At 40.3% G+C, this 14,374-nt stretch overlaps 2 protein-coding genes across 3 annotated transcripts; one reads left to right on the plus strand and one right to left on the minus strand.

Annotated features, from left to right (window-relative positions):
- The first annotated feature begins 252 nt into the window (after positions 1-252).
- Positions 253-6,708, plus strand: tram2 (translocation associated membrane protein 2). Its single transcript, XM_077510342.1, has 11 exons — positions 253-479; positions 1,476-1,539; positions 1,712-1,821; positions 2,142-2,258; positions 2,346-2,404; positions 3,596-3,680; positions 3,887-3,957; positions 4,052-4,156; positions 4,259-4,402; positions 5,692-5,849; positions 5,985-6,708. Exons 1-11 carry the CDS (start codon positions 360-362, stop codon positions 6,059-6,061), a joined length of 1,110 nt encoding a protein of 369 aa, XP_077366468.1. The 5' UTR covers positions 253-359; the 3' UTR covers positions 6,062-6,708.
- Positions 6,709-6,822: 114 nt separating this feature from the next.
- On the minus strand, positions 6,823-14,184 carry efhc1 (EF-hand domain (C-terminal) containing 1). Of its 2 annotated transcripts, none has more exons than XM_077510792.1 (9): positions 13,706-14,184; positions 12,602-12,880; positions 10,589-10,876; positions 10,365-10,514; positions 10,113-10,305; positions 8,431-8,657; positions 7,966-8,341; positions 7,693-7,839; positions 6,823-7,619 (listed from the first exon to the last, which is right to left on the minus strand). In XM_077510792.1, exons 1-9 carry the CDS (start codon positions 13,769-13,771, stop codon positions 7,606-7,608), a joined length of 1,740 nt encoding a protein of 579 aa, XP_077366918.1. In that variant the 5' UTR covers positions 13,772-14,184; the 3' UTR covers positions 6,823-7,605. The 2 variants fall into 2 exon arrangements, with proteins under 2 accessions (XP_077366918.1, XP_077366919.1); XM_077510793.1 differs by lacking the exon at positions 13,706-14,184 and adding an exon at positions 13,165-13,301.
- Between the last annotated feature and the right edge of the window lie 190 nt (positions 14,185-14,374).

The raw sequence follows: 14,374 nt of genomic DNA on the forward strand, positions 1-14,374 counted from the left end.
GCAATGAATCACAAAATTTGATTTTTTTAAAAAAACTTAATACATGTATTAAATTTGTCTGGTATACCAGAGTCTAGTTCAAGAGGCTGCAACTATATAATGTATATTTACAGTATTGTTTTGTGAGAAATGCCTGTGGTCGGGGTCCGTTTTTTTTTTTCTTCTTCACACCAAACTAGTCAGGATGCCAAAACTTGACTGAACCTAATGTAAATGGCCTCAAGTAAGGTATTTCTGTCACTCGCCCTTTATGAAGACGCGCATGCGCATTCCAGTGGGAAAGTTTCACTGAACTTCGTAGTCAGGAGACGGGGGAGAAAAGATTTTCGAGAATTATAGCATAGTTGCAGGGAACTGCCATGGCGTTTCGCCGAAGAAACAAAAGCTACCCTTTCTTCAGTCAGGAGTTTCTCATCCAGAACCACGCCGACATCGTCTTCAGTTTGGTGATTTTTATTTTGATTGGACTGATGTTTGAGGTGAGATGGAATTCAACTCTCTTTTTGTCTTCTCGTCTTCCACCACACAGCTGCTTTCTTCTGGCATGAACGCATGTAAACAATGGTGAAACTCGATGTTTTAGATGCATTTTCCTGGAGAAAGCGCGTTTTCTGAAAGCGCAGCAAGACTTTCTGCATACTTGGCGACTACTTAGTTTTAGTGACCTGTGGCTGTTTGCAGTCGATAAAACAATAGCAACTAAAATGGAAGCAAAGTATTGCTTTGACAGCCATTATCGGCTGTTTTGACACTAGTGCAGCAAGTTTGTCCGCCTAAACATAACTTGCACTCAAAGCGTCAAGTTTCTGCGTGTCTGCAACATTTTTGATAACAGAATCACGTCACGTTACAAAAAAAGGAAGCCGGACTAAGAAGGAAACAAAGCGGCGGTCGCCTTCAAAATAAGAGCACTGCGCTCTTTTTTGCCTTCGAAATGTGTACACGTTGAGAGGCGTCGCTTTTATTTGAGAAAGAAACTGAAGAGAAGCGGAAGCGTTTTGTGGTTACTCGCTTGACTACATTAGATGTTCGCTGCCACGTCTCAAGCCCCCCCTGAGGTCCTACGACTGGCAAGGGCTTCATTTGTAAATAAATCACAAAGTACATATATTACCGATAGACACGCGTATTTAGCTCCAAATTTACTTTGGAATTACAAAAGCGAGTTGCGCTGCAAAATGCCATGTGAGTGCCTGTACTTACAAAAAGATCTGGAGGGGGTTTCCCCTCCTCTTTCGCATGTAAAAGTTGACGTGTCACCTGAAAAAAAAAGACCCCTTGGGTTACCTATTTTATAGGTGTCTTAACTATTGCCCGCAAAGTGCCCCATTCGGATTTATTGGATTTTAAATTAATTAGATTAATTAAAATAAAATCTGTTGTGTTCCAATTTAAACCTTTTTGTGTGTTAGCTTTGCTAATATGTAACTTTTTGGATCTTCATTCACTAATGTCTATTTAAATTTGTCTTTCAGGCAACAGCAAAGACCGCCATATTGTTTATCCAACCCCAGTACAATGTCACCACACTGACGCCAGGTATGGTATCCTTGCATACAGGTGTAGTGTGTGGCAGAATTGTGAAATACACCGCCCATAAGATATCTCTAATGTAAAATATGTACCTTTTTGCTCAATAAAAATGTTTCAGGAAACGCTGCTGTGTATAATACGTATATTAAGCCAACCTGATGTGCTGTGTGTCTTTTAGATGGAGAACTGACGTTGTATCAATACGGATGGAAGGACTGCGCCACCATCCTCTTCTACTTCTTTATTACCATCATCCTCCATGCAGTGGTGCAGGAGTATCTACTTGATGTGAGTAGCACCAAAACTGGGGCTCAGTGCAAGCGCTTTGTGACAGCTGTGGCTGTTTGAGAGCACTATCAATAAAGATGAATTTACTTGACTTGACAGTACATCACTCCATCGTGTACAGCTGTTCGAAAGCAGGCCAATGATGGTGTAATTTTAGCACGATGACCACAATCGAGAGCATCTCTAAACTATCACTTCTTGTTCTGCAGCTGCTTCAAATAGCAGATCGTCTGTTTTAATGCCCTAGATTTTTTTTTTTTCATCATGAATTCGTGTTGAGTCAGCATTTCTAATCTGTCGCTTGTCGTTCCCGCTCTCAGAAAATCAACAGGCGTCTCCATCTTTCCAAGAGCAAAAACACCAAGTTCAACGAGTCGGGTCAACTGTGTGTGTTTCATTTGGTGTCCAGCGTGTGGAGCTTCTACATTCTCATTACTGTGAGTGGCACGCTCTTTATGCGTACTTACTCATCCATTTTCTGTAGAATGAATTACAAAGATTGTGTCTGATATCACTTATCACAGGAAGGATATCTTTTGCATCCCAGCAGACTTTGGGAAAACTATCCACACGCACACCTCAGGTATTATGGACGCGCGTCTTCATGTTTTTATGTATGTTATGCAACAAGGCTGTGCAATTCTTTTCCAGGGTAGGGGCAAAGGTTCCATCGTGACTCAAATGGAAAAACTGAAACTAAATTGCACAGTGCCATACTTGTCTGCAACTTCATATTTACATAACCGAAGCAGACTTTATTATTATTATTATTATTATTATTATTAATATTATTATTGTTGTTGTTGTTTATTATTAATATTGTTGTTTATTATTATTGTTTATTATTATTATTATTATTATTGAGGCAAGCGTGGGGGAAAAAATAGCAAAAACATCATACACTCAATTGTATGCAAGCTACTTCCTTGTGACATCATATGAAGGTACATAATCTATTTATTCAGGGTTGGGAGAACGGCCCCATTAGTAACCATTTATTTTGACTCATACGACAAAATGAGGATAATTAATTTCACTAACAATAAGAAAAAGCTACTTAGTGAAACTTTTGAGTTTGTTTGTCTGCAGACTATTTAGTTAGGAGGCAAATTTTGGTTTACAAAGGGTGACTTGATGCAAAGGGGCCACACAATTTCTGATTCTAGGTCGGGGTGAAATGTTCCGGGGTGACTGAAAAGCGAAAATCAAGGGTGGGGTGATCCTGAAACTGTAATTGTTGGCTTGTTGTCCACACATTTGGTTAGTTAGCAGGCAACTTCCTGTTTTACCAAGAATGACGTAATACAAGGGGACTTACCATTTTCTTTCTGCGGCTTAGGGAAATGCTTGTTTCCATTATGACTCAATAGGGAATCAATGTATTTATTTCTATGGAAAAAAAAACACAACACAAAACAAAACTTGAAATGTTACGTTTGTTTGTCCGCACATAAGTTAGCAAGCCACTTTGTAATTTATGAGGGATGACATATGGGCATTTAAAATGTAGGGAGACTTCTCTGAATGTGGCAAATACTGAAGTGTAGCATTTTGTTCACACTTTTGCTTGTTATTCAGCAAGGAAATTTCTCAGGATTCACAAATAATGACATGAGAGGTTTGGCAGACAGGAATTCTCAATTTGCATACGTTCCATCATGACTGATAAATTATGTGTCCAGTTCCTGTTAAAAACACGATAGTAGCGAACACTACAGTACATAAGCAATATGAAATTTGCTGTGCTATTTCATATTATCTGTATTTGATTCAGGTTCCAGGTAAAGTTTTTCTACCTCACTCAGCTGGCCTACTGGCTCCATGCTTTGCCTGAACTCTACTTCCAGAAAGTGCGCAAGGTCAGTAAGGAGGAAATATGTTTGTGTGGGATGCTACAAGGGGTACAAAATGCCAGGAATTTTTAAAGTTGGAAACTTTCCATGGGAACATAATGGAAAATATGTGAATAGAAATGTCTTCTAAGCACTCTGTGCGGTCTTGTGTTTGTATCACATTCTTATACATTGGAAGCTGACAGTGCAAGTATGTGTTGGTCATTTACCAGGAGGAGATCCCTCGTCAGCTGCAGTACATCGGCTTGTATCTGCTGCACATCTTGGCAGCGTATGTGCTCAAGTAAGCAACCTGTTGACCTGCAAATTCAAAAAGTGTTCACATACCAAAAATGTTTTAAAAAAAAAGAGAAAAAAATGTTTGCGGACCTGTTTAGTTTGAACCGCGTGGGTCTGGTGCTGCTCTTCCTCCAGTATGTATCCGAGCTGGGCTTCCACATCGCCAGACTCTTCTACTTCACGGATGAGAATCACCAGAAAATGCAAGTTGACACGATTTTGTGACTCCACCCCCCTACCCCCCCCCCCCCCCCCAAAAAAAAAAGAGTACATACTTACTTCATGTACTTTGTCCACTTCTTTAGGTTTGACATGTGGGCGGCCAGTTTTGTAATTACGCGCATGTCGACCCTCACACTCATGTTTCTCGCTGTTGGGTTCGGTTTGGCCCGCTGCGAGAATCAGGTGCTGGACTGGGAGACTGGCAACTTTAACACGGTCCTCATAAGGTGAGGAATTCACTCAATGCGTTTTACGTATTACTGCACTTTCTTGGTCATTTGTATAAAACAACCCCTACAAAATTGAGTCATTTTGTACAAAGCAACCCAGAAAGTTGGGTCAAATTGACCCGACTAGAGTGCACTCTAAAAACTACTAATTGTGTAAAAATAACCCAAGAAACAAACATAATTTTGGGTTTTTTTATTTTAAGCACAAGAAATTGTTTTTGTTTTGCTTTTTGTTTGTTTTGTTGGGATAGGGAGGGGTTGTTCATAATGAGACAGACTCACTACTGGGGTCGATTTGACCCACTTTCTGGGTTACTTAGTACAAAATGACCCAATTTTCGGGGAATTGTTTTGTATATATGACCCAGTAAATTTGGTCAAATTGATCAGTCTCTCTAAAAAGTTAAGTAAAAAAAATAACCCAATTTGGGTCAAAATGTGACCAAGCCACTACCATGGGTCAATTTGACCCAACTTTCTCAGTCATTTTGAACAAACAAACCCCCCTTCCCCAAAATAGGGTCATTTTGGTACAAAACCAACTCAGAAAGTTGGGTTAAATTGGCCCAACTAGAGTGTAGACCAGGGGTGGCAACCTGCGGTCCTCGAGGGCTGGTGTCCTGCAGGTTTTGCAGATTTCCCTACTCGAAGTGCAGCTGATTCCAATTAACAGGCTCGTTATCAGGTTTCTGCAGAGCTTGCTGATGAGCTGATCATGAATCAGCTGTGTTGAAGAAGGGAAATATCCAAAACCAGCAGGACTGCGGCCCTCGAGGATCGGATCTCGCCACCCCTGGTGTAGACTCTTAAAAACAATTGGGTAAAAATAACCCCTGATGGGTCAAAAAGTGACCGACACAACTACATGGGTCAAATTTGACCCACTTTCTGTTGCTTTGTACAAAATAACCCCATTTTCGGGGGATTGTTTTGTACATAATGACCCAGAAAGTTGTTAAAAACAGAAATAACCTAGGATGGGGTTAAAAAAAAAATGGACCGACCCAAATTTTTGGAGTTTTCATTTAGCTAAAAAAAATAGGTTATTTTTGGTTGGGTCAAAACGGGACCAACCTCCTTGGGTCTATTTGAACCACATTTCTGGGTTGCTTTGTACAAAATGATCCAATTTTTGGGGGTTGTTTTCCACAATATGGCCCAGAGATATGTGTGATATTAATATATGAGCATGCCTGCGAAGTAGTCGCAAGATGGTCCTAGTTTAGTCCTAGTTTGGTGAAACTACCGTGAGCCCAATGTTCACAAATGTTTTTGGGGGTTTTCAGGATGACTGTTCTTCTGCTGGTATGTCTGACACAATCTTGGCTCCTCTGGAAGTTTATCCGCTTCCAGCTGCGGCGCTGGAGGGAGTTCCGACTTGAGCAAGCCGTCCGCAAGAAGGCCGCCACCAAACAAGCTCTTCGGCCAATGAAGCGGGACTCTCGTGAGTACACAAAAGAAAAGCGCACGGCTGTTCGGTATCATTCACTAGGGATTTTGTGATTCCAAGCACAGCCTACTAACTGCTGTATATTTTTCTTCCCCTTCTCATTGTCATGTTTCTTATTCACAATTTTAGTTGGGCATTATGAAAACGGAGTCCTAAAAGCCGAGAACGGAACTGGTCCTCGCATCAAAAAACTCAAATCCCCCTAAGGAAACAATCGGACTGAGCTGAGCGGTGGCCTGGTCCATGCTGAGATCCCTGAACACGATTGGACGAGCTGGTTTATCCTGGTTGAGTTCCATCCCGACACGCTCCGGGGACTTTGACTACAAATTCAGGCTTGAATGCTGGAAAACGAAATCCAAGAAATTTCCTTGAGCCCAAGAGACATTTTCTTTCCTCATCATATCTTTTTTTTTTTTTGTATTACATCTTGATGACCTGCTTTCTCATGTTAAGGAGCACTATGGAGTGCAAAATGCCAGAAGTGTACAAACACAGTATGTAGCACATGTTTCATGTAATCCTCATTACCAAGTACTGTATTGCTCATCTGATTGCCATTGAGCCAGCTTTACTTCTTTTCTAGTCTGGTCCATTGGGAGTAGCAAAAAATGTTCCTGATGATAACAAAATGATACAAGTTTACTGTAAGACAGCCTTAATATTAGCCCATATCTGTGTAAGGTAAGATAAGGGGAGGGACTTTTGCTACTCGAAAAGTATCCAGATTTCCTCCCAAGTAAACCACGTCTCGTATTCGCCATTTCCAAGACGCACATCATAATGTACTTTACCGCATGCCATTCCATGAAATGTTCTTGTGTTCAATGATGAATAATGCAATTTTCTGAAAAAAAAAGATTCATCTTCATTTTGTCACTGTAAATTGTTTCCATCAATGGTTGACTCTTTTAAAAAATGTGCACAAAAAAATTATGCCTGGTAATAACAAATCACAAATAACAAATGTGCCATAGATTTTTATGTAAAATGCCAAAAAATAGCTATAATCTCTATACAAATAGTACATGTACAAGACTTGCAACATTTAATCTCTGGCAGCATTGTTGAGTTATTTTTGGTTCATCAAAACTAAACCATACTTTTTTGTGAGCACCTTACAAAAATGGCAATAGTGCAGAAAGAATGGTCTAGAATTGGTACCTTAAAATTTAGGCACCATCACAATAAGAGCCTCCTCAATGCCATGATGCTTACACAGCAAAATCAGCAACGTTAAGTCAACACCTACAGTCAACAGTGTTTAACTAGATATAGTTAAAACACTTTTGAAATTGTTTTTAACACTAGGTGATCAACCCTGTAAAATAACACCGACGGTACTCTGGACACCATTCAACTCTGAATGTAACCCAAAATTTCTACATTCCAGTATTTGCTGTGTAGGTAGTGAATGTCACAAATGCTCAGATGAAAACAATTCGGGGGCTGGGGGAGTCATAGTCAATAAAGTGTGGCTACGAGAACGAAGTCATATGGTTATGACAAAAAAAAGTGACGCTATTATGAGAAAAACGTCACAATATTCAGAGAATAGTACATCTTACACCAAGTGTAAATTAACAAGATCCTCTTCATGTTTCATCCTTGTTTGAGTTCTCAGTGAGGCCCTGATACTCAGAAATCAGTAAAATACTTCTCTAAAACTCCAAGTCTTTAGTGAAGAAGCACCCCCCAGACTCTTCAGTCCTGGTCCAAAGCACAAAGGTGAAATGTGGTGGATGTGACATCACGAGGGTGGCTCTGCAAAGCATACAAGCTGTTGAAGCAACACAAAATATTCAAGATTTTGATTTCCGTTATCACTCAAATTTACCTTTTTGTTCTACTGTCTCATTGGTTTCGGCCTTCAGCTTCTGGCGTAATGTTTCAAGTGTCTCCAAGGGAATAAAGCCGGGGTTGTTCTCCATGTAGTTTAGTACGTAAAGGTCGGCGTCTGTCAAGGTGAAGCGGTGGCCAAAAACTACAAGAGTAAAAAAAAAAAAAAAAGGTTTTATTGGTAGAGCATCCCTGAGTGGACATGTTCGGAAACGTACCTTTGACGTCTTTAGCCGTCAATGGCAGTGAACGATTTAAAATCGGGACTCACCTTGCAAAATGCATCCGATTGAGAAATCTGACGGTGAGTAGAAGTCGGGATTGTCCACAGACGTGTTCGGCTTGGGAACACGTGTCCTTTTCAAGAACTGTCCGCCCTTGAAACCGGAGTTGCTCTTGGGATTCTCGTAAATACTGATGGTGTCGTCGGACAGGTAATAGGACAAAATGAAAACTCGATCGGCGTCTTTGCGTCTCTGGGACTCGGATGCGTCCTTGGGTGTCACCAGTCGGGCGCTGTAACGCAACACTTTGTGTTCGTTCTCCAGCATCTTCACCACGTTCTTTCTGGGAGGTAAGGGGAGTAGAGATAAACAACTCTGGAGAGAATCTTCCAGCGATCCGAAGCCGTTGTAGGGAGGAATCTCCTAAAAACATAGATCATGAGATGTTTTGGGATTTAGTTTGTGGTATGTTTACACATTGCAGGTGTGGGGGAATCAATTCCTTGCCTCACCTTTTTCATGCCCTCAAACTTGCCCATCTTCTTGGGTACTTCGATGCTTCTGATTTCGATCTCCGGGTGGTTTGTTTGGTAGTATTCTTTGGTGAACCCATCGCAGTCGTACAGCAGGAAACGCCGTCCCAGTATTGACATCATTTCGCCGACGCGGAAGTCTTGCGGGGAGAAGAACTCTTCCACTTCCTCAACCGTATCCTCCATAACACAGCTAGGGAAGTTCTCTGGAAAGACGACAAGCTAAGATGAAGCTATCACATGAGGATTGGTTCAGTTTGGTACTGCACTTAAACACACTGTTCAGAATCAGCTTTATTGGCTAAGTATGTAGAAACGCAATTTGTCTATGGTAGTATGAGGCACTCAAGAATGGCAGAACAAGCACAATAAAACAAAAACAACATGGAGGACGTTGACTCACAAGTTAGTTTTTCTAAAAGAAAAAAAGTAGGTCAGCGATTTATGTACCTCAATTTTTGAAGGTTGCATTTGTGGCCCAGCAGTTTAGCTCACTGGTAATCCTCTACACTCACAAACCGGATGCACAGGTTTGATCCCCACCCCTCCCGTATTTGTTTTTGTTTTTTAATTATGAAGTAAAAAAGGCCAATCATGATAGAAAGAAAGGTTGGGCATAGAACAATGTCATTATTTACTCGTTTGTCACATAAGATTTCAACAGTGTTTTTTTTTTTCTTTTTTTTTTTTTCTATCCATACAGAGGAGGTATACATTAAAATAGTTTCTAAGTATCTTGAGGATGAGTGTACTTTTATTTTTGGCAATCAAAATATGGTCACCCTAACCTACAGTTTTTTTTACATTCGCGACGCTCTAGTACCGAAAAATGACAGCTGTGATGCAGAGAATCTTAACCCTATAAAACCTGAGCCATTAAATATATGATAACATTCAGATTCTTTGTAGAATATTTTTTGGTCCTTTTGAAACAATCAACTTCCACCTATGACTTCTGATTTGTGTCATATTTGATACATCCGGTCACAATTGCTTTAAATCCGTACATTTATAAGTGTCAACAAATATACTGATAGACATCCATCCATCCATCTTCTTGACCGCTTATTCCTCACAAGGGTCGCGGGGGCTGCTGGCACCTATCTCAGCTGGCTCTGGGCAGTAGGCGGGGGACACCCTGGACTGGTTGCCAGCCAATCGCAGGGCACACAGAGACGAACAACCATCCACACTCACAAGCACACCTAGGGACAATTCAGAGAGCCCAATTAACCTGCCATGCATGTCTTTGGAATGTGGGAGGAGACTGATAGACATGTCAAACATATTAGTATTTCCAAAAATCAGAAAGAACATTCCCATATACCTTCTTTCTTAATTGGGGCGATCTTGCAAGGTCGCTGAAAAAGCCATCAGCTGGGTGATACTGCCCTCTAATGGATTCTCCGTGCAATGCATGTGTCAGATCATATATGACAGGGTTTTAATGAGAAAACAAAAATTACTCATGAAATAGAGGGCTCAAAATGTCTTGTATTTAATATGATAGGTTTGGAGTTATATTTAAAGTAACCAGTAATTAAGTGCAGTAATTATCATGATAGTAATTCAGCAGTTTTTCTTATTTGGGTACTCTCCAGAATACTTGGCGCTAAACTGAACCGCTTGGCGGACACGTCACGCTAGCAACTCGGTCTTACCGTGACCCGCCTTCATTTTCTTGGGTATCCTCAACCGCTGCATCATCACCGGGAAGGGAAAGCGTCCGCTGTTGGGCTTGTGGTCCTCCTTGATCTCCACCGTGTCGTCCACCAGGAAGTAGTGGATGGTAACGGGCAAGATTTCGCCCAGCTCAGACTCCGAATCGTCCCACAGGGCAAAGTAACGCAGCACCTGACCAGGGAAATGCTTACAGTGAACTCCGATTCATCATAGAGGATATGTACGTGTACCTTCCGATCCATGTGGAGAAACTGATATCTGCTGTCGAACTCTGAGGGTGTCGTGTAAGTCGGCGGAGGTTTGTAGCGTCCCTGCAGGTAAACATCCACTGGCATTTCCTCAGGCGCATTCAGAATAATGCCCTGACGCTCCATAAAGTCCTATGGATTGAGTAGATGGGAGGTCACGGTGCCACATCCATACACCAGAGATGCTGATTCTAGTGGTGTAGTACCTTGGTGAAGGCATCACACTGCGCAATGTGGTACTTGACACCGAAGACTTCCAGGTCGATGCCAATGTTGAGGTCTTTCCAGTGGTAATACTTGCCAGGGTCCTTCTTGGGCAGACATTGGCGTTTGATCCGCTGCCCCTGCAGGATCCCGGAATTGGGCACCCAGGGCTCGGAGATGCTCATGCTGTCGTCTTCAAGGTAGTAGTAAATGACCACGTGACGGACGCAGCTCTTCTCAAAGCGGCTGTTGATGATTTCCTCCTCAAAATACGCTTTGAAGCAAAGCACCTGCAAGTAAAGACGTGGAGGTTAGAATGAAGTGGACGGGCCACACTTGGACAAATACAATAGTGAGACAAAATTGCACACTAGACGACAACTGTGTGCTACAGATCACTTCACTAGTAGCACACAGATGTCAACTGGTGAGTTTTGCCTTACTAGTAACAGTTATCCTAATTGTCGATCAATCTATTGGTTGATTAATTGGATGTTAAAACATTGTTCTATCCCTTTATTCAAAATCAGGATGTTATTTCAAATTGGTTTAGTCCATAATATGTAAAAAAAAAAAATGTTGATCATAGTTTTTCTAAGTCAAGCAGATGTTTGCTGTTTTTTTTTTTATTCAAAAATTGGGATAGCCGAGTACCGACATTAGGTATCGTCTCGCTATCCGATATCGCAAGGCTGTGTAATTAATCAAAATTTAATTACAATTTCAATTAATATACTCCACAATGCCAAAACCAGCATAATCGTAAAAAGAGATTATTATACTAATTTTTGAGTTGTTTACATTTATACATTTACATATTTTTTTTACATTTTAAAATGTTTTTAATAAAAAAAAAAAAAATCATCCAAAAGAAAATTGCACAATTAGTGTTCATAGAATTGTTTGGCGTAATATTTTTTACATTTAAATATTTTTTGTATCAAGAAAAAAATAAATTATCATCCTAATCGTGATTTCAATTATGACCAAAATAATCGTGATGAATATTTTCTTCATAATCGAGCAGCCTTACTTGATAGCGGCCTTATTTGAACTCATTTGCTCCCCAAAACGTATAAATACGTTCTATTTTAAATGTATTGTGTCCCAAAGACATACTTATACTTTTTTTTTTTTAATGCTAGAGCATACAGAAAGCTTTGATGCAGCCTCTCAAATGCAGAGCGGGTGAAAAAAATGGTAGTAATGACAAAAATGACCAGCAGTTGGCAGCAGAGAATAAGAGATCAACCAGGGCCATAGTAAAAACAAGCTATTTCCCAACAATTCTAAGCAGATTTTTTAATAATAATGAAACTTAGCTATATTCTAATGCTAATTGCTGCAAAAACATAAACAGATAAAAATATACTTTTTTTTTCTCCTGATGATAGAAGAGACTTTAATCTTTCTTTTTATAGGTTCCATCAAGTTTTTATAGCAATGGAACACAATATTCTGTGTGCCTTGCAAAATCAGTCAAAATCCAGTAAGACAGCCGGGAGCGAACTAGATTGCTTCTGCGAAAATGGCTGGGAGTGAATAAGTTAAGGTACTGGGTACTCATGGAGACAATCTGACGATATTTTTAAGGCCCACAAAGTCCTCCTCGGCAGTAGTTGGCGCTATACTGCGGCAGTCAGACATCTCTATTGTCTACGGTTTGCTTCCATGGAGGACTATCGGAGTTTGAGAAGGTTTACTGTTGGGAGGCTGACATTCAGAGAATTTAGACCATCTTAAGTGAAATAAACTTAGTATCAATACAAATAATTATCAATTAACTTGATAATCGATTCATTGTTGATTAATCATTGCACCTCTGGTAAGTACAATATTGAATAAATGCTTAGTAGTGTTGCTAGAGCAGCATAGTAGTTTACCACTAAGGTTTAGTTGCTTACTCGTAGGCCAAAAGTTGCACTATAGTTGACCGTTAAGCTAGATATGAAATACTGTATTTCAAATAAATGCTCACTTCTTGCTATACGCAATAGAAATGTTATCGACAGTACCTTCTTGTCAAGAGTGACATAAGCTGGGATGAAAGGCTGAGGTTCCGGGTGGGTGGGCGACGGAGCGGAGTGGTAAGACAAATTAACCAAGTCTTTTATATACTTAGTGTCAAAGGAGCCGTAAGTGAAGTCCGGCATGTCGCCGGACATGCCGCTGAGTTCCTCGTGCATCATCTGCTGCGTTAATAGAGGCTCCAGTCCGATGCCCAACTTGGGCGGACGGGCCAGCGCCAGGCCTCTGCAGTAGGACAAAGTCTGGGGGCGATGAAAGGCTGTTTTCTGGGGAGGTAAAAACAAACACATGAGACATGCTAAGTATCACTAGCTTTCGTGTGAAGTTTGGCCCTCTGTTTTCTTGTTCAACTCGGGTTGTAGATGGATGGAGTCTAGCCTAGGTGAGTTATAAAAATGTCAGGTACGTGAAGAACTTTGATTATGCAGTCTTCAATTTAACACTTCTGATAAAATTACTGCAATTCTCCATCCATTTTTTGTACAAATTATCCATCTCAGGAGCTAGCCAGTTCCCACACTAGCTATATGAACTACTACAAATTACTTACCTGCAAGAATGCCATCGTCACTATTTTCCATTGTGAACCACTACACTATCAAATCTCCCCAGTGTAGTTTTTGATACACTTTCTGTGATTGCTAAACACTAATACTGTACTAGAACTGTTGCCCTTCTCCCCTCCAGATTTTCAAGCGCATTGTGAACCACTACAGTACCAACGAACCTCAGAAGAAAATGATTTTATGATGGGGCAGATCAGCTGATGTCACATCACGTACAAAAGCATTTTGTTTGCCATTTGTGTTTGGATTGCAATTGCATACATTTAGCCCATGCAAGTAGTCTGATTTGCACTTGTTTTTTTAGGCATGTGAAATGTTAAACAGCGTGCATTCGTAGTGCAAAACTAAAATGCATATTGTGTAGTATATGTGGGTAGAATAATTATATTACAAAACCGAATACTGTGCAATTAAATAATTACTAATGTAACAATCTTGGAAATTAATACACGGAATGATGTCTTAAAAAACGGGTCACGCTGGTTTGAAATGTTACAAATATAAGTGTGTAAAAAGTCTGCTTACCGATACATCCTGGAAAGAGAAACCCGGCAAGAACGGCAAGCCGTTGTTGTCCAACTTGCGTGCCATTGTTGCTTCGAGTGGCCGAGCGATATAGTAGTCGTGTTTACATTTAATGACACGATTTTGTTGTTATTATTTTTATGCAGCTTATCGCAACAACAACATAAAACGACGTTAAGGTGCTTTTATTTTGTTCGTTTCCGGGATGTGACTTCTGTGAATATTGTAACAGCCTTCTTTTGTTAGCGCAAATACTGTGTTAAAACTAGTCAGTCCATTCCTGTTGTGTGTCCAAAACAAAGATGATGTCATTGTCAGACTGGGAGGAGAAATTGAGCTTCAGGGTCACGCCTTAGAGGGTTTAAGACGTTTATTTCAAACATGGTAATGCTACTTACAGAATGTTGACGTGAGCCACACAAGCAAGCTAACCGTCACGTTTTGCGTGACGTCACTAAACGTCATGTTAGCTAGTAAATTATCAAATAAATACGAATCAAAACGGTTTTCATTACACAATATGTTATATATAGTGTCAGTATTTTGAAGAGGATGCATTATTTTGCTTTTAAAGGCTATGGTTTGGCCCGGACCACTGTAGTATACTTGTATCCATGGAAACGGCAACAAACAAAAGTATAATTAAAATGAAAATTAAATTATGAAAAC

The sequence above is a fragment of the Festucalex cinctus genome, chromosome 21 (assembly GCF_051991245.1).
Source record: "Festucalex cinctus isolate MCC-2025b chromosome 21, RoL_Fcin_1.0, whole genome shotgun sequence".
In the NCBI taxonomy this organism is placed as follows: Eukaryota; Metazoa; Chordata; class Actinopteri; order Syngnathiformes; family Syngnathidae; genus Festucalex; species Festucalex cinctus.